We start from the raw sequence: 23,760 nt of genomic DNA on the forward strand, positions 1-23,760 counted from the left end.
ATATTCAGCTTAACCTAACATAGCAATATTTAGATTTTTGTTTGCATAAAGACATCATGCTGGGATTTTCCTTCATTATTCACATCCTTATCCTCCGCCTCTCTTTCCTCTCTGTGAGTAGTCAGGCACTGATGGGCTGCCTAACCGGACAATGTCAGTGCCAGCTCTAGACCCTGGCAGGAGGTTATTCCAGACAACAAGTCCTCCATCAGTTTCTCCTACGGAGTCGGTAGCCCGGTTCAGGAGTCCCTCCCCACCTAAAGTCAGGACACTTGTTGAAGTGCCCGAGCGCTTCAAAAGCCCTGAGCCATCGTCAAAGATGGCAACGCAATTTAAGAGTCCTGAACCGCCACAAGCTGCTCTGAGCCCAGAGCCAGTTATGAACAGTGAGCGAGAGCAAAATGGCATAATGGGCAAAAGCATGGTTAACGGTACAGCCAACGGTAATGTCAGACTTCCCGGAACAGGCACCAACCAGATGGATACTACAGATGACCAGGGTCTGACACGTAAGAAAGTAGTAAAGGTGGTTCGTCGTGTTGTCAGGAAGGTCCTGCCCACAGAAGAGGACAAGGCCACTGTGCAAACACAACCATCAGACAAAGCTCCAGAAGCAGCCAAGCCTGCTGCTAAACCAGCACCAGCGTCGGTGTCAAAGGCCCCCGTGATGTCAGGGTTCTCTTTTAAACATGACGTCATCAAAACAGAAGACAAAGATGACATTTCACGAGGACTGACCAACCTCATGGTCAGAGGCAGGACAAGGGAGCCCCGCCCACGAATATGCAAGGATGAACAAAAAGTAGAATTAGAGAAGAAGAATGAGCCGGAGGAGACAAAAAAGGAGAAGAAAGAGACTTTAACCGCCCCAAAGCCACAGGAGGTCAATCACAAAACTACAAGCCTTGGTCCAGTTACACAGGAAGTCAAATCTCCTGTGACTGCTGGACACCCAACCAGCAAGGCTTCTGAGCGCTCCGCTCTAACTTCTTCCAAATCGACTCATTCCAGACCTTCATCTCTCCCACCGGTTGTTGGCTTTATCCCAGCTCCCAAACCCTCATCCTTGTCTCCACCTCCTGGCTTCATACCTGCACCCAAACCAACTGCTACAACTAAACCTACCGCTACAAATCATCCTTCTATCACGCCAGTGGCTCAAAAACCTTCCTCCCTCTGTCCTCCATCACATTTCATCCCAGCCCCCAAACCCTCTCCTCTTGCTATTCCTGTGAACCCTGATCCTCCCTGTCCCAATCCTGGTCCACTGTCTCTCCCTCCAGCAGTCATTTCCATTCAGCAACCTGCTGTCAGTCAACAAGAGGTACAGTGTCCATGGCATGTCCGGTCAACATTTGGGATGTTGGTGTGGAAAGTGCATGGTCTTTGAAATGCCTGTTTGAAATAAAATAGCACTGTGGTGTTTGCTTACCTCTCACACACACAATAAATATAAATCTATATACTCTCCAGTTTATTAGGTACACCTTGTAAAACTAATACAGTCTAATACAACAGTCCTGAAATAAATCCCCTCTCCCCTTTTGAAGGCTGTAGTTTGTGGTGCTGTCAAATTGTATTGCCTTGTACTGACAGGTGTTATATATATTTTAATTAATTAATTAAGTAATATATTATTTTGTCCTTCCAATTCACCCTTCGCTAATCCACGCCCCCCCCTTAGTTACTGTTGCTAAGTCCGACAAACTGTTGGACCTGTCTGACTTTTAGCACTGCGCTGCCACAGTCTATTACTGCACTCCCTGGAGAAATATTGTCAAATTTTTGACAGTAGGGCTTTATAATGTTAAATTCAGTAGTAAGTTAGCTAGCGTTAGATAGTTAACAGCCAACATTTTTCTAGATTTGTTTTAGGTTTTGGAAAGTGAATAAATCGTCCTTCTCCTTTCAACCTCTCTGGTAGTGACTGTAACTATTAAAAGTGCTCCAGGAACAGCTTTGACCATCTTGGAAAAATACAGCAAAAAAAGCTAGAAAATGACTCATTTTGCATTAGAATCAACGGAGTGCAGCCATGAAAGTGTTGAAACCTAGTTAGAGCGAGTCCTATACTGCATTGTGATTGGCCAGCTGTGTATTTGGGGCGTGGCTTAGCGAAGGGTCACTTTAGAAATCAGCAAAAGAAAGAACTTTCCAGAACATCTTCAGTTTTTTAACATTCCCACATACAATGGAACATGGTACCATTTTTATCCGTAGCTTTTAAGTTTTCCCAGAATATTTGGAGTAAATGGTGTAATTTAAGAGGTGTGAGTCCAGAGCAGCCTGTAACAGTTTGCATCTGGTATTTATAGTTTAGCTTTGGGCCACAAGGAATGCCTTCTCCCAGTCCTCTACAGAGATGTCCAGCTCAAGATCCCTCTTCCATGCAGACAGATAGGAAAGGGAGGGTTCTTTGGAACCTGCTGGTGATGTATCATAAAACATGGACAACTGGCCTCTGTCATGTAAATGGTTTACTGGGAGTTGTTCAATCGTAGACAGTGAGGGTTCCAAGCTGTTGTTAACTTAGGAATGTATGCAGCTCCTAATTTGTAAGTACCTACAAAATGTTTCTTAGGAAAGTCATGTTTATCTACAGATTGTTAGAAATACAGAGTACTTTCATTAAAGAGGTATTTTATTTTACTTAGTCCTTTATCCAATGTTTGAATTCCATATCACGTCTCCATGGTCTGAAACGATCATTTTCCCCAAATCATTTTGGGGCGTTAGCAACATGTGTAAGAGTGAGGGGCCATTGTGTGTCTCTTCTCTAATTAATAACAAGGCGTTTTTAAAAATAGTCAGTAGTGTATTTGTTGGGGACTACAGAGGTACCCATGATATCTCATATAGCAGAATGTAGCTCACAATCCTTGTTTACAAAGGCCGAGTCCCAGTAGAGACAGTGGGACATCAGGAGCCTAGTGTGTCAAGTCACTAATTGGAAATCCATGTAGAGCCAATTACTGCAGTTTTGCATTCTGGGAGATTCATAGCAAACCCCATGAACAGGCACAGAAAGCTCTCTCAGTATTTGCGGGAAACATATTAACTTCTTTTGACCTCTACATGGTTCTAACTGGCATTATAAATATGTGAGTTGCCCCACTGGCCGAAGGGCCTATGAGCGGCAATTTCTGTTCATTTGTTTAGTGTGCATTGGCTGGTCTCTAAATTGATGCTGGCTCTCTGTATTGTTCATTTGCTCTGCTTGGTTTGTTGCAACTCGTGTCTTCTAGATACTCTTCTCCTAACCAGACACTTGTATTATTGTGTGTGTTGGATTTCTTGATTTTCTATTGTGCATGCTGTTTGAGAGACCTCTAAACATTTAGTCCTTATTGGGAAGTACTACTAACGTGATCTTTTCAAATTAGACTGCACAATAACCAAAACTGCTATTTCAATGTTAACGACAGAAGTGTGTGCGTGCAGAGTCTCCTACAGACAACATGCAATGAAAAGGTCTTTGATTTTTAAGCGTACTCAGGCACATATCCACACGTTTTGTAACGTTTTGTGTGTGTAGTCATGGGCTTTGCTTCATCTCCATGTGTTGCTGCTTTGACCTGTAGGAGACACTGCTCAGTCCCACCGATGAGGCTCAGAGACGCTTGATGAGGATCTTCAGTGCCCCTGTAAATCACAGCTGTACATCTGCAAATTGTTGATGACTTGTCTTTGCTTTATGACTCTCTTTGCCCCCCCCCCATCCCCCCATCCCCGCAACATTAAAACTGAGATTTGAAGGGAAAGTTACCACCATAAAACAATATGAAAAAATCTCTTTGTAGGCAAATTCTGCCCTCATGTAATAATCTCATATCCCTGCACTACCCACTTAATCAGTCTAACCCTTACCGTCCGGGCACCACCAAGACCCCAAAAAATGGAAAGCAGTTTCAGAACCTCGGCCTCCCGCAATGGTAGCTCCCTGGGCTGTCGGCATTAGTCACCATGCTTAACATGCTTAGTTTATTGGTGTATATTCACAGACACTTGGCATAGGGAGGTATAAGCAGGCATCTGTTGCCCTCCTGACTGGGGCAGAACAGTCTGTGACTCATGAGGGAATTATTAGCCCTGGTGTCCTGGCTCCACTCTCTAACTCTCTGGTTTCCATCATGCACTTGTATTGCTTGTATTACCCTCTTACTTATCTGCTAACTATGGCTGCTCTCAAAAATCAGATGCCAGTTTCCTAGTTGAATATTGAGTCATCGGAAAGTTTACACTAGGAATGACTTGATTAAGTATTCATTGCCCCTGATCTGGTTCTAATATTGAGTACCTAATTAGGGCCCTATGAAATCCATTTAAAATATTGCCAGATTCCCTTTAATTTTTTCCCAAATTCCATGTTTTCAGTTACATTTTTCCTGAATTCTGTGTTTTACGTTTTAAACAGATTTTATTATCAGAAGGAGTGTGTAATCATGTGGTGGATTAATAAAATTTCTCAACAAGAAAATATTACAAATGTTATCAATATCACTGATTACATTGTGTATCAATCCAGATGTGCATATAGAAATGTTCAGATATATGCAAAATTATTTATGGGGACAATTCACAATAAATTTATTGTTTCAATACTTTTACTGTGAAATGTCCCATATTAAATAGGTTTTTATTTGACTACTGATCATTTCTTCCCCGCTTTTTATTTTTTGTAACTGCATATCTGACTCCGTCCATACAGCCATGACAAGCTCATCTTGCAGCTGCTGATGTGATTCCACTTTTGAGAGTATGTTAAAGTAATGAGCTGTAGCGGCTCTAGATAGCATGCTCACTTCGTTGTGTATGTGAAACACCAACAGAGAGCAGAGGAGAGAAGCAGCGTGCTCATGAATGACACGTAAATGAAAACAAAACATAATATTAATGTACCTGGGTGAACCTGGGCTGCCCGCCCGAGTAAAATCTAAATGTAATACGTAGTACAACCAGGGGCAATTCGGGGTTCAGTATCTTGTTCAAGGACACTTCAACATGCAGCCTGGAGGAGCCGGGGATTGAACTGCCGACGTTCCGATTAACGGGCAACCCGCTGTAACTCATGTGGTAAACAGAGTCAATATAGAAAAACAAATTGGACTTTCACTTAAGGTACCCTCGATGCCAGACAAAGCCTTTTTGACTGCAAAGCCCTATAGTCGAATGGCTATCCTGAACTGCCGAAATAGATTAGAAAGGCTAGTAACATTCTGACTGGGGCACTTGTAATATCAGTTATTGTCCTAACTATACGTACTTCTCAGATTTAGCACATTCACTTAAGCAACATCTTACAATGTGTTACTCTGACAAGTAACAATAACTCTGTAGAATTAGTTGGAACTGATCTGCACTTCCAAAAACCATTGTCAGTGTGTCACTGTATAGGAATCATTTTCACCCCATGGTTACTTATTGAAAAGCCATTTTTTTTTACTTTCCATTACTCAGTCAAGTTTCCATGCTCTTTTTTTCTTCTCTGCACTGTATTCCTTTCAGCAAGAGTTCCATTTTAACCATGTCTTCTTGTCTCTCCTGTTGTTCCCCTCATTCTGTCCTTACTCACACTTCTTTTGCTGGCTGTCGTTGTCTCTCTGTGGCTGATTTGTGGCTAAGCTGGAGTTGGCAGTCAGTGTTTCGTCTTCTGTCCAAGCCCCCGCCCCTGTGGCCCCGCAACCCCAGGGCCCCCTTCAGGTACCGCAGCCCTTGAGCCCTCCTCTGGCCCTCGTGGCTGGAATATGTACTCATGTGGCTGGTCAAAGTGTAAGGCCCAGAATCCTTTACTCATTTCCCTTTTTTGCAGTGTTTACAACATCTGTATTAGGCTGCGACCACCCTACAAGGCTGGAACATTAGTCAGTGTCCACATCTGATATAATGGATGAGATGTGGATTTGTTTAGCATTGATGAAACCCTTCAGCCACTAATTAGGTTAATTGCTGCCTCACAGTGATTATGATCCTTGTCCAAATAATTTTGGAGACAGTTTGTCCAGCTGCAAAGGATGGGATTAAAAAGAAACATGAAAGGAACCACACTTTAAAGAATGGTCTGAGAGTAGGGCTGGGAAATAAAACAATAATGATAATTATCGCAATATAATTTTCCTCAATAACAATATAATAAATGTTCAATATATCGTCAATAAACATTTGGTTTAATTAATTTGAGTCACGAACAAAGTAGCCCTTAATTTTCTATAAAAATATTTATTTTGTTGAGAAAAGGGGACTGAAAAAAGATTTACCAATCACATTTGTTAAAGATTTTATCATTATAGATTTGAATGTAATACCTCAGATTTGTTAGGTGATCCTCTGTTTGTCACATTCTGACCGTTTATCCAGTTCAGAGATAGATGCTGGACATGTTTAACCTAGTTTAGGCAGAGAACAAATATAGCAGTATGTAACTCCTGAGGTCTTTCACTTGCATGTGACCCTAATATGCCAAAAACAAAAGGCAAAATCCACAACGCAGTTAGCGTTGGAGCCATTTGTTGACAAGTCTGCCAGGTGGAGTGACTGCTAAACAAAGCAACAACTCCTAGCTGTGTCATGGGTTTATTGGTAATAACTGTGTTAGGTAAAAAGGTACAATGCTAAAAAGAGAGTGTTGTTTTTATCACTTTTGGAAGAACTAAGCTTGCAGTTTCCCCTTTTGCTTCCGGTTCAAGTGCTAAATTAGGCTGAACATGTGCTGGACTTTGTTCTGGAAACACAGAGATGAAATTGACAGTTCTTTTATCATATGATAGTTTACAGCAAAGCCAGACACGCTGTTGACCCCTAAAGTCTACTTTCTGAACAGTCACTGGGTTTTTGTCTCCTGGTATTGTGTCTAACATGTAGTCAAAAGCTTTTTGGCAGGATGTCCCTAATTGACATGAGCTGCAGTTTATAGCAGATTGGAATGGCATGGTGACGGAGCTGCACACTATGATACATGCATGTGTTCTGTTTCCACAGTGTTGTGTGGCTAACTATTACGTTCAGGTGCTCCTAGCACACAGTTTTGTTTTTCATGGTGAGTCTTTGTTCATGACATGAATATGCTGATCTACCATAAAGCCAATAGGTGGATGATAACAGGTCCTGTCATAGAGGATCATGCTGATAGACCAACACTTTGTTCAGATGCAAACTCTGCTGATCTTTCATCTGTGTGCATGTCTTTGATCTTATCTATTTATCTGTATGTGTGACTGTTAACATTTGTTGCTTATATATATATAACTGTGACCTTTGACCTCTTCATGCTGACCAAATCACCAGGGATCACTGGAAGAGGACCCTTTGGCCCTCCTTCAGGCATCTCATACTGCAGCTAAGCAATCCCAGGTCTGGCTTGCATTGTGCCTGAGTGTAATTCACCACAAACCTGTCCCCATCATCACCCTGGACTGTGGAGTGTTGTGCTGTGCTCTCTCCCTTTGCTTGCAAAGTGCAGTGTTTCTCTCTTCCCATTAAAATGATCTGAAATTAAAGTAGCCATCAATAGTTACTTAATACTTAATTTGTTTTTTGGGAAAATATCTTACTTATCATTATGGTTTATTTTTATGATGTGCCTATTATTTTAGTGTTATTGTCGTGTTCCTTCTTCACTTTGTGTTCACTGAATAATACTAATACCTGGCACTTCGGTTGGGTTCCTGTTGATCCCCCTTCACACACCCCTGAGGCTTCTTATATTGACATTTCTAACACAAACATGCACACAAATATTGTCAACACCACCCTGAAGGAGCATGCAGTGCTCAGTCGACTTTGAGACCATTGAATCTACTTTCATCCACTGCATGGTCATCATCCTGACAACCTTTTCCATCAGAACTTTTCAGCATGCGCTGGTAAAACTGTCAGTTTCAGAAAGACTCAGTGTGACTGAGTGGTCCAGTGATGTGGCAGTAATAATTTCCTCCTCCCTGCTGTCCCGTAATTCTTTTTGTTGTCCTTTCTGTCCACCAGGTGAAGACGGAGGAGCAGATCGCAGCGGAGCAGGCTTGGTATGGATCAGAGAAAGTCTGGCTAGTCCACAAAGATGGCTTTTCCCTGGGTGAGACATATAGCACTATTTCCTTTTAAACATTCCAATAATTTCAATTAGAAAATGCACTGTGACGATAATTGACAGTTACTTAAAGGATTACTTGATTGTTTCTGATTCATTTTCTGTTGCTTAACTAATTAATCAAATAATTGTTTCAGCTCTAACAAATTGTTACTATAATAAGATCTCTATATATCCCGAGGGAAATTGTTGTGTAGCATTTGCAGTACAAAGTAGGATAGAGTAGAAATGTATGTACATATGTAAGGGTTTCCACCCAGCACTTCTGTGCAGATAGCACCTCAATGAAGAGGCCATCTTAAAAATTACAAATGGGCCACGTTAGGTCCAGTGATTCTATTAGGGTGGCAAAAAATGAAAACTTAAAATTTACTGACAATGAAAAAATAATTAATGCCCCTTTGGAATCCCCCTCACACACCTTTGGTATCTAAAGGTGCATATCTCTTGTGATGTTACTCTTTCTGCAACAAACTGAAACCTAGAAAAAGTACAGGGATGCGGGACATGCTCCCCCAGTAATTATGTTCATGAAAATAACATTTTAAATAAAGGCTGGGAAAATTGTGCTGCGGGCCTTGAGTTGGACATATATATATATATATATGTATGGTATACTGATAAAACAAAAGAGATATTGAGCTTTAGATGTGTTGATAGGCGCATTTTTAAACTTTGTACAGAGCCAGGCTACATGTTTTCTTCTGTGTCCGGTATTTATGCTAAGATAGGCACACTATGGCCCGACTTCCAGCAGGCTACTAACTACTAGTGTTTCATGTATTTTCTCTTCCCAGCCACCGTGGTGAAGACAGAGGCTGGCTCCCTGCCAGAGGGCAAGGTGAAAATCAAACTGGAGCACGATGGGACAACACTAGATGTGGACGAAGACGACATAGAAAAGGTGAGTGGGAGATGGCTACAATGCTTAATGGTAGTGCCCTATGTACTGCTTAACACACACCGTTCATCCATACCAATGTCATGCTTTCATAGTAGAACATTTTTACAAATAGATTTTTTATAGACATCAGATTTTCACTTTCTGGCAATTATGAATAAAATCATTTGGTAAGACTGTGTCATCATGTCAATCCATCATTTCTATCACAGAATTTCATGATATATCACAGTCTTGGCATGTACTTGTATGTATCTATTTAATTCTAACAATTAGTGTGAAATGGACTGTGGCATCAGGCTTTGCGGGGGAGTGGGAAAGCCTTATGTCCAAACTGATTTAGTTTCACCCTTCTCCCCGCTTGCTTTTCTCTCTTCCTTCTCCGACACTTACTCTGGCTGGTCCGCTTGTTTTGTCGCGAGATGCAGTTGCTAGTTATCGTTTCCAGATCCGCTGCGCTCAGTCCAGTCTAGGGATGCAACGATTACAGATTTTGTTGGTACGATTATTGTCAGAGAAATAATCACGGTTTCATGATTATTATGATTATTACGCATTAATTAATTTCACAACACTAGTAATGACTTAAGTTGATTTTTAATATTTAATGACATTAACAATTAGATTTCTATAATATGTAAGTATTATTAATGTAAGAGGAATATTAACTTTTGTCCACCAGGGGAAATTGTAACAAAGGAGAATAAACTGTACTGTTACCGTCATCAACTCTCATCCATACATGTGTTAGTGAAAATGATGAAATTGAGTGCACTGAAATGCAGTTAAGTGGTAGCCTGTAGTCCTGAAAGTCTATAAGCGTTATATATTGCGTGTTTCCGTAAAAAAGAAGGAGAAAAAAAATATTAAAAGCAAAAATTAAGGGAGCAACTGGTCGCCACGTCTACACGTATGATGTCTCATATGTTGTTTTGGTATTGTTTGTTGTCGGGCACATTCAAATCTGACATTTATATATGATCCATCAGTCAAGCCAGATTTTCACTTCAAGTAAAACAGAATGAAGTGTAGTTGGTTAATCATTTTTTTTCAGCAGGCACCTTGTCCAATAAAAAACAGATGCTGAGCTGAAGCTAACTGGCATCAGTGGCCCTGGGCAGGATGAAGGATGACTGCTTTAGTCACTGTGCTTTTCTAAATCAGACGTTCATAACATCTCTGAAGATGTGTATACTGGAACAACCAACTTTTTTATTAATGGTGTTGCCAAGTCTGTGACAGCAAGGCTCTAATCATCAGTACCCAGAGGACAAAAATTGTTTGATGATGTAATGATGTCATTGACCTCCCTGTGTAATGTTCTATCTAATAATCTGCAGAATCACTATCACTATACTTTACTGAGAAAACAAAGGAAAGAGAGAAGATTGGGAAGAGGGCTCTTTACACTGTTGGGATAAAAGCTACAGACATGTGAAATACTGTTCTTCTCAGTATACAGTTTACTGATGACATGAGCACCTTAGTATCCTTCTTCCTTCTGACGTCTGCTTAAAATTTAAAAGATGAGTCTGGTGAAATTCTGTGATTTTCTTACAAGCAGACTGCTTGTAACTCTGACATACATTGAGGGAAATACAGTTTTTTCATTAAACATATTTCCAATTTGGATCCTGTGTCATTCCACTTTATTGCAGATAACTCTTTTGATGGACTGAATTGTTACGATTTCTTTATCTACATCTGCGTTTACTGAGTTAATACTAATGTCTGGTATAAAATTCATGTCAGTGTCGTCATTGGAAATATTTTAATGTAAAAAATGTTGAATACTTATTTCCACCACTGTATCTTCTTCTTTCCCAGAGAGCTGCTCCAAAACACACAATGAGCTACAGGGTAGTTTATTTTCCCTCAATCCCACAGACGCTGTCCTGCTGCCAGAAATACTCACTAGAGCACCGCATGTGGATTAATCCACTGCTGAAAATAGTCCCCAACAAATGCACCATTTCCTCTTTTTAAGTAATCTTTGCTAAAAACTACGGTGTCCAGCTGTTGTAGGAAGTGATTAACCCTTTTTTAGAAATGAAACTATACATTTGTGATTTACGTCTTCAGCAGAGAGACACAGACAGAGTAGAGAAGTTAGATAGTAGTAGAGACTGAACACATTGTTGGTTTGGGACTGCACATCTTCCTCCTTTCAAGCTCAGGTACACAGGACTCGTCAAATTTATGTTGCGGTGTTTGAAAACAAATATTGTGTTTTCTAATACTTCTCATACTGCTACATATACATACAGTCCCCTCCAAAAGTATTGGAACTGTAAGGCCAATCCCTTTGTTTTTGTTGTTCACTGAAGACATTTGGGTTTAAGATCAAAAGATGAGTATGATACAAGAGTTCAGAATTTCAGTTGTGCAATTTTTTTGTGTTCTGCTATAGATTTCACTGGCGTTTAAGGAGGAGTGGGGTACATTTAGCCAGACATATGTCTCCTAGTTGTATGCCATCATCGTCATGTCTTTCTGTGTAGGCCAACCCTCCATCATACGACCGATCAGATGACCTGGCTTCGCTGCTGTATCTGAATGAATCCAGTGTGATGCACTGCCTTAGGCAGCGCTATGGAGGCAACCTCATCCACACCTACGCTGGACCCAACATGGTAGTCATCAACCCCCTAAGCACACCCTCCATGTACTCTGAGAAGGTAAGCTGTAGACTAATGACGGGCAGGCTGATAATTGCTGTTTTCTTAGCAGAAAAACTTCACCTTTGCATTCTTTAAATTGACCTCTTGTTTAGCTTTTGTGGGTTCATTAGACAAGTTGCTCTTACCAAATGGAAAACATAAAAATATGTAAATTATTTTGAAAAAACACAATGTTATTCATGCAGTATATAAATTTAAATTTCCAAAGTTTTCTAAGATGTGTGTTGAATTGTACCCTGCATCGCACGCATGAAAATGTCCTATTCATATGTTGATACAGTTTGCTGACCACCTGTCAAGCTTGATGATTGTCACAAATATTGAATAACAGAAATTCTAGGTTGGCCACGCTGTGGTTGTGGCTCTTATTTAAATGTCTGCCTGCTTTTGTGTTTGTTCCTTTTGTGGTCCTCCCCTGTGGTGTGTATATTCCTTGTCTCCCTTTCTTCCTCCCACCAATCAGGTGATGCACATGTTCAAAGGCTGTCGCAGAGAGGACTCTGCTCCTCATATCTACTCTGTGGCCCAGTCGGCCTACCGCAATCTGCTCACCACCCGACAGGATCAGTCCATTGTGCTGCTGGGCAAGTCTGGCAGCGGCAAGACCACAAACTGCCAGCACCTGGTCCAGTACCTGGTCTCCATTGCTGGGAGTACTGGCAAAATCTTCTCTGGTGAGCATGCAGACAGACGAGGAGAGTAGATAGAGTAGACAGACAGACAGATGGACAGATAGCAGGCTGTGGAAAATCTGACATGTAGTAAGACAGGGCTTTCATATGATCATTTGATCATGAATTTGTATAGTAACGTGTCCTGCAGTGCGAACGGCCGTTGAGTCTGCTCAAGAAGTGTAAAACAGAACTGTAAATATAATATGGCCCTCACTTTCTAAACTTCTATAAAAAAACATCACTAATAATCTGTGGTGCATGGAGACGAGCTGACATTTACAGAAAAATATCACAGGGCACAACAGAATTCTGGATTCTCAATAAATGGTTGATAGCCAGTTTGCAAAAGTTTACACTGAGCCCGTGGATCAAATGAGGATACAATGTAATTCTTCTTTTTGTTTGGTGACACAGCTGAGAAGTGGCAGGCGGTCTACACCATCCTGGAGGCTTTTGGCAACAGCTCCACCTCTATGAACACTAACGCCAGCCGCTTCTCCCATGTAGTGTCCCTCGACTTCGACCAGACTGGGCAGGTGGCCTCAGCCTCTATCCAGGTAACACACAACACACACATACACATTATACTCGCAACAGAAAGAGGTGTGTCCTCAGCTGAACCTGACTTTACTTGACCTACGCTTCTTTCATGCCTCCAGAGTCCCTGCATTAATGTAAAATACTAACATCTGTTGCTACCAGCTTACACCTCAACAGTTTAAATATAAACTAACCCAGTCATTTAAGATTTGAAGCTTTACACAATAAAATTGAGACTCTTCCACTTACTGTGCTGAGTATATCCGCAGCAGAACTGTCTGACTCACACTGTCTCTTCCTGCTTAGACGATGCTGCTGGAGAAGCTGAGGGTGACCAGACGACCTGAGGCCGAGTCCACCTTCAACGTCTTTTACTACGTGATGGCTGGAGCCGACAGCAGCCTGAGGTGACTGCTCAAGCACTTCTTTGTCAACTAAAGTACAGCATTTGAATAAACTATGAAACTGAAGTATTGAAATATGTAACATGTGTTCCGAGTTATATATATATATTTTTGTGATGTATAATTACAAAGGAACTGGCTTTTTTTCAACTTTGTTTCTTGATTGTGGTTTTTAAATTTTTCTCAAATTCCAGGAAAATCAGTTGATTGTAGTTTTAATTTGGGTCACAACTCATCAGCGCAAGTTGAATCAAGTCTGAGCTCGTCATCCCAGGCCAGTGTGCAGCGTGTTGTGGGCAGTGGTTCTAACTGTTAGCTTATCCTGTTCCTACCTGTTGTTCTCATTAAGATTATTTTAAACCCGTTTGATGAGTGGGAGAAATAATCATTACAAACCCATAACTGGCCAGGAAACATAAGAAAGGTGTAAAATAGGTAAGCTAGCACAGTGACTGTGAGAATGTTTTACGTTGCGTTTTAGAAGTTTCCGGTCAGAACCTCCTTCTTTTATGAGATTCATTCTTCTCCGGCTTTCTCTGCAGAGTTTACAGTCTCTGCTGCTGTTGTGTCTCCAGCCACTGTTTCATCCAGATTTAAAGGTTTTCATCATCTTTGTCATGAAAATGTGTGTAAATTAGAAAGACAAACAGATGTCCATTTCTTATGGTACAGGACCACAAAGATTTCAGGTTCGGTGTCTAAAATACCCCCCCCCCCCCTTTACCCATTCACTGCTTGTTGTATAACCAACACTAAGTAGTGTACTTGCTTTTGAAATATTATCACATTATGTCACAAATGACGGACAGGGTCGGATTAATTTAATCAAAAGGCAGCAGCAGTGACATTAGGAACTATGTTCACTGGCACCGAGGAACCTCCTGATCCCAGCGTCTTCCTCTCCTCCTCTCTTTCAGAACGGAGCTGCACTTTAATCACCTGGCTGAGAACAGTGCTTTTGGGATCCTACCACAGTCTAAGGTAATCGCACTAGATGGCTTAATGGACATGTGTCTGTTAGTTTCATTTCATATTTTCTTTGTTTTCTGCTGAGCCTTGTAATATAGCCTGACTCATATATGATTTTTAATACAATTTTTTTGTGACCAAGAACTGCAGAGCTCAACAATAAGGATTGCCCAGGGCAAGTAAAAAAGACCAAAATGGCAAGTGGTACAAAAGAATTAAACACATCGTTTTGATAATACATACACACACACACACACACACACACACACACACACACACACACAGCAAAGTCAGCTGATCAGGGAGGCTGTGGTGGAGAATACTTGATGACCACTATGCTCGTTACTGTAAGTACATTCAGTAAAACATTCGCGAGTAAAAAGTCACTTTAACCATTCACCTGTTCAACAAGCATAAACATGTAAACCAGTGGAAAGACAGATTTTAATCTGCTCTGTTTAGAGTCTCTCATCCTTTGTTTTACACAAGCACAGCGCACTAGTAAACTGTCAACTGTGACAGGAAGGTTTCTTTTCCCCCTTAATTTATAGAAAGAAATATTACTCTCTTATAAGGACTAGTCAGTGATCTGTCAGTTGTTTCTGGTGTGTCAGGAAAATAACAAAGAAGGCTAACGACCATGGATGTCTCAGACGTAGCAAAGGGATGTAACCCCTTCACTGCAACTCTTGTCAGCGGTCGGTAACATTCACCTCAAGCTTGGGTCCTCCATCAGAGGCCTGGGAGTTTGAGGATTCTGCGCAGTATCTAAGCTGTTCCTAGGACTGCACTCTTCTGGACAAAGACCTCTGATGTTTTACCTGGAATCTGCTGTAGCCACTCTCCCAGTTTGGGGGTCAGAGCCCCCAGTGCTCCGATTACCCCTGGCACCACTGTTGCTCTTACTTTCCACATCTTTTCTAGCTCCTCTTTCAGCCCTTGGTATTTCTCAAGCTTCTCATGTTCCTTCTTCTTGATGTCCTCCTTCTTCTTGATATCACTGCAGCCTTCTCCTGCTGTTTATCGATCAACACGATGTCTGGTTGGTTAGCCATCACCAGTTTGTCAGTCTGGATCTTGAAGTCCCACAGGATCTTAGCTCGGTCATTCTCAACTACCTTAGGAGGTATCTTTCATTTTGACCTTTGGACCAGCCCATACTCATGGCAGATGTTCCTGTACACTATGACAGCTACCTGGTTATGGCGTTCCATGTACGCACTTCCTGCCAACATCTTACACCCTGCTGTTATGTGCTGTACTGTCTCAGGGGCTTCCTTGCACAGTCTGCTCCTGGGGTCCTGCCTGGTGTGGTAGACCCCAGCCTCTATTGACCTTGTACTGAGTGCCTGTTCTTATGCCGCCATGATGTGCTGTCCTTTAGTCCAGCCTTTTCCAGCCAATGGTGGGATTTCTTGATATCAGCCACTTCTACTATTTGTCTGTGGTACATGCCGTGCAGCGGTTTGTCTCTCCATGAAGGTTCTTCGTCTTCCTTGTCCTCACCCTTGGGTTTATGCTGCCTGAGGTATTCACTACTATACTCTTGGATCTTTGTCGTTTCATCCTGCACAGTGGTCTTGACACTCACTAGCCCTCGGCCTACCTCACTACGCTTGTTGTACAGTCTCAGGGTGCTGGATTTGGGGTGAAACCCTCCATGCATTGTGAGGAGCTTTCTTGTCTTGATGTCAGTGGCCTCTATCTCCTCCTTTGGCCAGTTTATTATACCAGCGGGGTCTCTGATGACTGGCAGGGTGTATGTGCTGATGGCTCAGATCTTGTTCTTCCCATTCAGCTGACTTTTCAGGACCTGCCTTACTCTCTGTATATGTGTATGTATAGATGTATATCAGTAAAGTAAAGTCTGATCTGTTCTCATTTTCTCCAGCCTGAGGACAAGCAGCGAGCCTCGCAGCAGTTTACCAAGCTGCAGGCAGCCATGAAGGTGTTAGGAATCTCTGGTGAAGAGCAGAAGGCCCTATGGCTCATCTTGGGGGCCGTTTACCACTTGGGGGCTGCAGGAGCCACTAAAGGTAGGAACTCCCAACTGACTGACTGCAGATACACAACAACTTGAGTACATCACTTCTCCGGAAGAGTGTCCCGTTCTTTATACTGGTTGTTACATGATGAGAACATGGACATTAAAATCATGCACGTATCCCTGACTGCTTTTTGTGTTCCACAGCAGCGCTGTAGCTTTTAGGTGTAGAGACATTTTAGAGGGTGAGAGGTCAAACCACAAAAACTTTTAATTAAATAATCAGTTCAAAGATATTGGGTGTTAGCGCTCACTTCATTCACTGGGCATCGACTCCAGGAGGGAGTGGGCAGTGTATTATCTACTTGGAAAGAGAAGAGAAAAGCAGGATTTTTTGCCTGAATGTGCTGCATTTAAGCCTGTCATTTTTTACATTGTAAATACAACTCAGCACATTTTCAGGTCATCTATATTTTGGTGCTCTTACTCTTTCTTTCATATTCCCATTTCTCTTTCTCTGAACACTCTGTTTATTCATTTTACCTGCCAACCATGTATTGATTTCCCTTACATCATTGCTTCAGCATTAATGGCAACATAGCCCGGCTCAAAAGAAAACAAACTGTACAGAATGAAATGCAGATCCTTTTCACACAAGTAAAAAAAATGAATTGGAGTTGACTTTCTACCCTCTGCCACTAGGTGTCAGGCTTGACATGTGAATGCTCACGCTGTCAGTAGGCAGCATGCTGACACACACCAACAATGTGTGGACAGGATTTTCTGCATACTGGATTGCAGTAAACAGATAATAGCAGGGTTGGAGGATTACTTTAAAAATGTAATCCTGTACAATTAATGTAATGTAATCTGTAACGTAATCCAAGTACCGCTAACTAAAAGTAATGTAACCTGATTACGTGTAGTTGCTTTTGGATTACTTCAATGCCAAATAGGAAAATGAAGAGTATCAATGATGCGTTTTCTACTCAGTGTATTTTTAGAGAAATGTACAAAATCTTCCATTCACAAAACAAAATCCATGTTTAAATGTTTTATATGAAATACTTGCACTATGTCACCACTATGGCAGTATCTGGCCCATCAATGACGCACAATGTGTTTTGTAGGTATTCTTGATGATATTTAAGAGTTTGTCATTTGGAAAACCGTTTTAAAATGTTGATGACTCATTCTGCGCTTGTTGTATTAAGAAGATTCTCAATGTGAGCTGCTGAAGTACAGTACAGTTTCTGGGACCAGGCCCCACTGATTACTGTACACAACTGTCTTCTCAGATTTTGGTGAACCTGGATCATATTTGACAGAGAAATATTAGAAATAGGCATAAAATATATTTCTAGTTTTCTCTCTGATGTCTCCCGGCTGCTCTGCCTCAACTCTATGATTCACTGTTTCCTGATGGACAGATAACTTTACTTGGTGCTGAAGTTAGAAGAAGCTCTGTTGGTCTCAGAGGCTGTGCTCGGTCCCGCTCGGGCTGCCGTGTTCACTCACTGACAGCTGGAACCAGTCCGCACAGAGTCTGCATGACAGGGTGGGGGTGTAAAAACACATTAGTCGCTACTGACTCAATTTACAAAATCCCCAAATTTAGAAAATGTACCTGTAATCTGATTACATGTATTTTTTCTGTATTTTAATGAATACAGTTACTGTTTTTTGTGTCCTGATTACGTAACACCGTTACATGTAATCTGATACTCCCCAACCCTGGATAAAAGTAGTTAGTAAAGGTCATCAGCACATACAAACCCCCTGAGGGACTCCCGGCAGTCCAAAGAGTTTCATTTAACATCCACTGCTATAAAACAAAGGCTTGTGGTTCCAACATTGACATGTCTAACTTCCCAGCTTGCTTGCAAAGCATGATGGTGGGTTTTCAGTGTTGTTCAGTGCTAATTGTTATTTTTTCCTGTGACTATGAATTGATGAATCCATGAGCTGTGTTATCTCTAACCCCCTCTCTTTACTTGCATGTTTGCATGCTGCTCCCTATCAAACGCAGATGGAGATGAAGGTAATGGACAAACACACAACTGTTTTACACTTAAAAAACTTTATTTCAGAGCCTCTCTTGTTTGTGTTTTCTGTCTTAATGCCTTTATCATTCCTTCCAGGCCTTAAGTCATTAGCATTTTTATTGTTTCTGCTCCTTCTCCCCCTCCTTCCTTCATCTTCTATTCTCTTGTGTTTTCGTGTTTGGCTCTTGACGATTCTCCGCACTTCCTGTCTCACTTTTCTGTTCTTGAGATTAAAATCACGGTCATCAGAACTTTGGTCTCCCTTTTTAAACTGCTCCCTCTAATGCCTCCCCATGTCAGCTACATTCAACCCCCGAGCCGCTGTCACACTACAACATTCTCAAAGTGAAGCTCATTCATTTTCATTTCTCAGGCTCTTTGATTGGCTGGCTGTGCAGGCTGTCATGTCGCCTTGGTTTATTCTTTCACCTCCAGATTAAAGAGATGCGCTCCTCAAACAAACATTCGTGTAAACACAGACTTAGAGTCAGGGTGTCGTCAGTTAAACAGTTTTAGCTTTAAAAAGCTTTTACTTTGTTTTTTTAAATGCCTACTGTGGATAACCTATGATGCCTTTTTAAATGCACAGCAGAGCTCTTAGTTTCACTAGCATTAGAAGTTTATGAGAGGAGCCACATTTTTGCAACCCAACAAAGTGCAACACAGAATTTGACAATGAAAGTACAATATCTCTTGTAGTTAACCTCAAGTAAGTACTGTTAAAGAGAGTAAGAATTACTTTCTGAAATAGAGGATGTGTGTAGATAAGCAGTGTTAAATGTCCTTATTCCCACAGGATTTTAAGAGACTGGGTGGGCCTCGGCATGCCCCCGCCGAAAGAAAATTTTAAAGTTTAAAGCTAAATTAAGAGGCTAGCTATGAAGAACTTTTTTTACTCTTGTAAACAATGTTGTGCTATAATAAACAATTGAATCATAAACCCACTGTATAGCTATAAATGGTGATGAAACAGCAACAGAAGTCAACTCATTTATTTAATGTTTTTCCAGCAACCTCATCATCAACCTTATAATCAAAGAATAGAAAATAGAATAAGTAATTTCCCTAAAATTGTATTGTATCCTCGCGCTAAATTCAAGTCCAACCCAACTCTCTAAAACCATGGCAGAACAAATTAAATTGTGGCAGGCCGCCATGGTCTTTAATGGGAAACTGCATTGTGGTTTGGTTGCAGCTCCTCCGTGGGGTTGCTGTGGGTTAGCACAGTGCCACAGGTCACAGAAATATTAAATGTGATGTACAGTTAGAAAAGACAATTTATCTGTGGGCACTCATTTTAAACATCAGCTGTCGTTAACCTTGTATTTTACATGGAAAAAGTTCAACAAGCGTGGAAATGCGACCGTGACAGCTGATCTATTCCTTCTTAAAATATCTCATTTGGAATCTGGGGTGGGGAATGCTGAATCACTATTGTTTTTCAAATCTTTACACAATTTCTTGCTTTGCTACTATTGCATATTTCAGCTACAGAAAGCATTCAACTATCAAAATGTTCAGTTCTTAAAGGACATTTTTCTACCTTTTACATTTTTAAAGTGGTAATCTTTTTTCAAATTTGTTTTTGCAATTTAAGTCAATGGAACAATCTTCAAATCCTGTTCATCAAACCTACTCCACTTTGAAATGCTACTAGTTCTGCATACTTTCTGCTACAGATGTAATTTAAACTTTAAACTGGTCACAGTACCTTCAGCTTTTAAACTTGTTTTCTTTTACAGTTTTTCCAATATCGCATTTTGTCTTTTATGCTTCAGAGACATCATCACTATTTAACAACATTTATTAATTAATTACTAGGGACTTTGTAGATTCATAATAATTGGTAGTAGTACTTTTACTTAAATATATCTAAGTACTTCTTCCACCATTAATCTTATCTTTTTATTCATACTTTAGCTATGACTTACCTTCAACCCTTAAAATGTTCCACAACATTTATGCATCATGAGGTCTATTCAACTCTAACCATACAATATAGGAGTCATCAAAATATAGAATTATCATAAGGGAACTCAGGATGAGGCTCATTTTTCAAAATAAAAGTAACTGTATCATGACAGGAAACTACAGATGGACCTCATTTTAAAAATAAAAGCTAAAATCCAGCCACAGGGCTGGATTTTCAAAGTAAAAGCCCCCCAATGATAACATGAGCTTACCGTGTGACCACAGATGAGGATGAATTTTCAAAAGCTCTAGATGGGGACATAAGCTTGCTGGAGAGCCATTAACAGGGCTAGAATTTCAAAATAAGTAATTCATTTCAGATTTCTGCATTTTCAGCAATGCTTCGAAATTTATTCTTCTTCCATAGGTTTTTCGGTCAGCTACTACTTCTGCATTCACATGCATTTTCTGCAGGAAATGCAATTTTTCTACTTGCTTTTCAACTCTGTGGTGGTTCTGCCCCTCCGCCTAGAGATTGAAAAATACAGAAAGTCCAGTAAGAAAACCAGTCAATAAAGTCCTCATTTATCCAACAGTTCTTTTATCAGTTAACAAATAGAAAATGGGGTTAGGAGAAGCACAAAAGTTCAGTAACCATTGTTGAAAGATTTAAGTAATTAATGAATGTGTCTGTGCTTTGCCAGCTGTAGATCAACTGCCTCATCTTTCTATACCTGACCTTTTTATTATTATTATTATTATTATCTTTCTTTCCTTCCTTTCTTCTTCAGGTCCTTATTGCATATTTTTCTTTCTTTATAGCGGGGCGGAGGCAATTTGCCCGTCATGAATGGGCCCAGAAGGCAGCTTACCTGCTGGGCTGTACGTTGGAGGAGCTGTCCTCTTCTATCTTTAAGCACCAGGCCAAAGGACTGCAGCACTCCACCTCATTCAGAGGGGGATCTGACGAGGCTGGCCAAGGTGACAGCTCAGGTAAAAAACCCAAACTACTTAACCCACACTCTTAAATACTGAATTGGTTGTACATGTCCTGTAAAAACACAAACGACTAAGAATTAGACCAATCATTTAGGGACAGCTTTTGGAAATTGATGGTCATCCTTAAGTGGTTGTTTTCCAGGTTTGTGTACAAGGTATCCGATGCTATCTCGATATTTCCTTGGAGAAATACACTTTACACATTTTTTTGCTTGAAAAGAGAAAAAATGTAACCCCAAAATATTTGTACTGTCCCTGAACAAACCGTTGTAGACTGGGGGTCTGTGGCTGGAAGTGATTAGATTTTAGGCTAATTTGATGTTCTTCATATTGTTATTGTTGGCTCTAAATCTGATCAGATTTTTCTTGAACCCCCTATGTCTCTCAGGCTCTAAGGTAACAGCTCTAGAGTGTTTGGAGGCCATGGCATCCGGACTCTACTCAGAGCTCTTCACTCTTGTCATCTCCCTCATTAACAGGTTAGACCTCACAATATTTACCTATAAATATGATGCATTATTATTTGATCCTGTTGGGAGTTCTTTTTCATGACAGTACTGGATGGCATTACCACATATACCTGTTTTTCAGAAACAGCTTCTGATACAAAGTTTCTTTCTCTGAATACATTCACACAGGATGCAGAATCATATCTTCCTACCATGTATTCTTTTTTTCTCTTCCTACCTAGTTTTAACTCCAACCCTCTGTTCTTTCCATCCATTCATTATTTCATTCTTGTACCTGAAACAGCTTGATAGGGTTGAGATCTGGAGAGTGTGCTGGCCAGTCCATAACAGAGAGAATACCAGCATACTGCCTCTTTCCTAAGTAGGGTTTACATCATTTGGATCAATGTTTTGGGTCATCGTCCTGTTGTAGGATGAAATTGGCTCGAATCAGGTCTCTCCACTTGGGAAAGCAGGGTGTTGCAAAATGATATGATAGACTTCTTTGTTTAATATGCCTTTTACTTTATGCAAATTCCCCACTTTCCCAGCACCAAAGCACCCCCAGACCATCACTCTGCCTCACACATGCTCGACAGATGGCATCAAGCACTCCTCCACCATCTTTCCATGGTTTCTGAAACTCACAAAGTTCTTCTGTGGGGGCCAAACACCTCAAACCTGGATTCATCTGTCATAACACTTTTCTCCCGTCATCCTCCGTTTCAGTCGTTTGTTGTTTCTCTGACTAGACACCTGGACGTATTTCTCTTCCTGGACAGTTGTGCACCGGCACCTCCCACAGAGCCAGTTTGTGCTATTCTATGAAGTGTGTAGTGCACACCCTTGTATGATATTATGATATTCTTGGCAATTTCTCTCATGGAATAGCTTTCCTTTCTCAAAACAACAACTGAATGTTGAGTTTCTAAAGAATGCTCCTTGTTTCTGGCCATTTTGAGACCATAAATGAACCTGCAGAAACTGCTTCAGATACTCAAGTTGCCCAGAGAAGGCCAGTTTGTTTTTTTAAACAGCTAATGGGTTTTCAGTTGTGCTAACCTGATTGCACAAGTGTTTTGTTGTGAAGAATTTGTCTTTTACAGGAGCATTTAGGATCAGGTAACAGAATGTGCCATTGTAACAGAGGAGTGATGGTTGCTGAAAATCAGCCTTCTCCCACAGTAATGGTATTTTACCACATTAGCAGTTATATTTCAATTTAATATTATTTTTATTTAGAAAAGGTGAATTTCCTTTAAAAACAAGGAAATTCCTCTGTGATTACAAACCTTTAACAACAGTGTAACGTCATACCTCAACTCCTATAGATGGGACCAAGTCATCGTTTTACAAGTCCCAAGTCAAGTCCAAATCCCAAACTTTGAGTTTTGAATCCTAAACAAGTCATAATGCGCTCTTATGAAATGGTTTTAAATTTGCTTAAGTTTTTTCAAGTAAAAAAAATATATATATATATAGATATATATAGAATGAAGCATTAGCCTGTACAGAAAGAAGGCAGAGGCGCAGTTTCGTACAACAAATGCTCTATAATTTCATGAATTAAATTAAATGTTTATGTAGGTTGTGACAGGTTTGCAAAGTGAAAAAGCCAAAGTCCAGCCCAAAGGGAGTTCCCATCTCCCACAGAAAACTCTGCTCTGAACTGCCTGAAAACAGCTCGTTTGTAGTCTAGCTGCTTCGAAATGTGCGTCATATAACGCTCGCCAAGCAGCTACTCCGACACGCCCTCAAAAACACAGATGGAAAAACACTGAGCCGCAGCACACAGCTCTCCTCTCCCTTCCAAACACTAGCTACCCTCCAGGCAGTCAGTGGACATAAAGTTGTTACTGTGATGTAGAGACAGAGCTCAGTTAAAACTTTATGGATGAAAGATACTTTTGTTACAGATTAATAACTCACCACTCTGAAACTCTTGCTTCAGTCCAAATTGCCAACCTGGTCGGCAACATGCAGCTGAATCAAAGCTGTTTACCGTCTTTTTGCTGACCCGCCCTTCTCTGCTTCTGATTGGCTAGTAGTCCTTAACTAGGTACTGTGCATGTGCAACTCTCACACATGTAGGCTATTCTATGTGATTTCCTTTTGATAACAAA

General features: G+C 40.8%; 1 protein-coding gene across 9 annotated transcripts in view; it reads left to right on the forward strand.

Annotated features, from left to right (window-relative positions):
* The window catches only part of myo18ab (myosin XVIIIAb), a 174,700-nt gene that overhangs the window by 48,388 nt on the left and 102,552 nt on the right, over positions 1–23,760 (forward strand). For 3 of the 9 annotated variants that reach the window (XM_038694217.1, XM_038694225.1, XM_038694219.1), the window contains exons 4-16: positions 122–1,324; positions 3,582–3,644; positions 7,978–8,065; positions 8,878–8,984; positions 11,483–11,659; positions 12,126–12,336; positions 12,751–12,893; positions 13,183–13,283; positions 14,198–14,261; positions 16,141–16,285; positions 18,263–18,274; positions 21,012–21,182; positions 21,577–21,667. In XM_038694217.1, coding sequence (XP_038550145.1) covers positions 122–1,324; positions 3,582–3,644; positions 7,978–8,065; positions 8,878–8,984; positions 11,483–11,659; positions 12,126–12,336; positions 12,751–12,893; positions 13,183–13,283; positions 14,198–14,261; positions 16,141–16,285; positions 18,263–18,274; positions 21,012–21,182; positions 21,577–21,667 — 2,576 coding nt within the window. Of the gene's footprint in view, positions 1–121; positions 1,325–3,581; positions 3,645–7,281; positions 7,348–7,977; positions 8,066–8,877; positions 8,985–11,482; positions 11,660–12,125; positions 12,337–12,750; positions 12,894–13,182; positions 13,284–14,197; positions 14,262–16,140; positions 16,286–18,262; positions 18,275–21,011; positions 21,183–21,576; positions 21,668–23,760 lie in introns of all 9 variants that reach the window. The other 6 variants (XM_038694223.1, XM_038694224.1, XM_038694222.1 and 3 more) reach the window with 5 other exon arrangements.

The sequence above is a fragment of the Micropterus salmoides genome, unplaced genomic scaffold (genome assembly GCF_014851395.1).
Source record: "Micropterus salmoides isolate LMB-PRFRI ecotype aquatic unplaced genomic scaffold, ASM1485139v1 Ms_hic_scaffold_3, whole genome shotgun sequence".
Taxonomy (NCBI): Eukaryota; Metazoa; Chordata; class Actinopteri; order Centrarchiformes; family Centrarchidae; genus Micropterus; species Micropterus salmoides.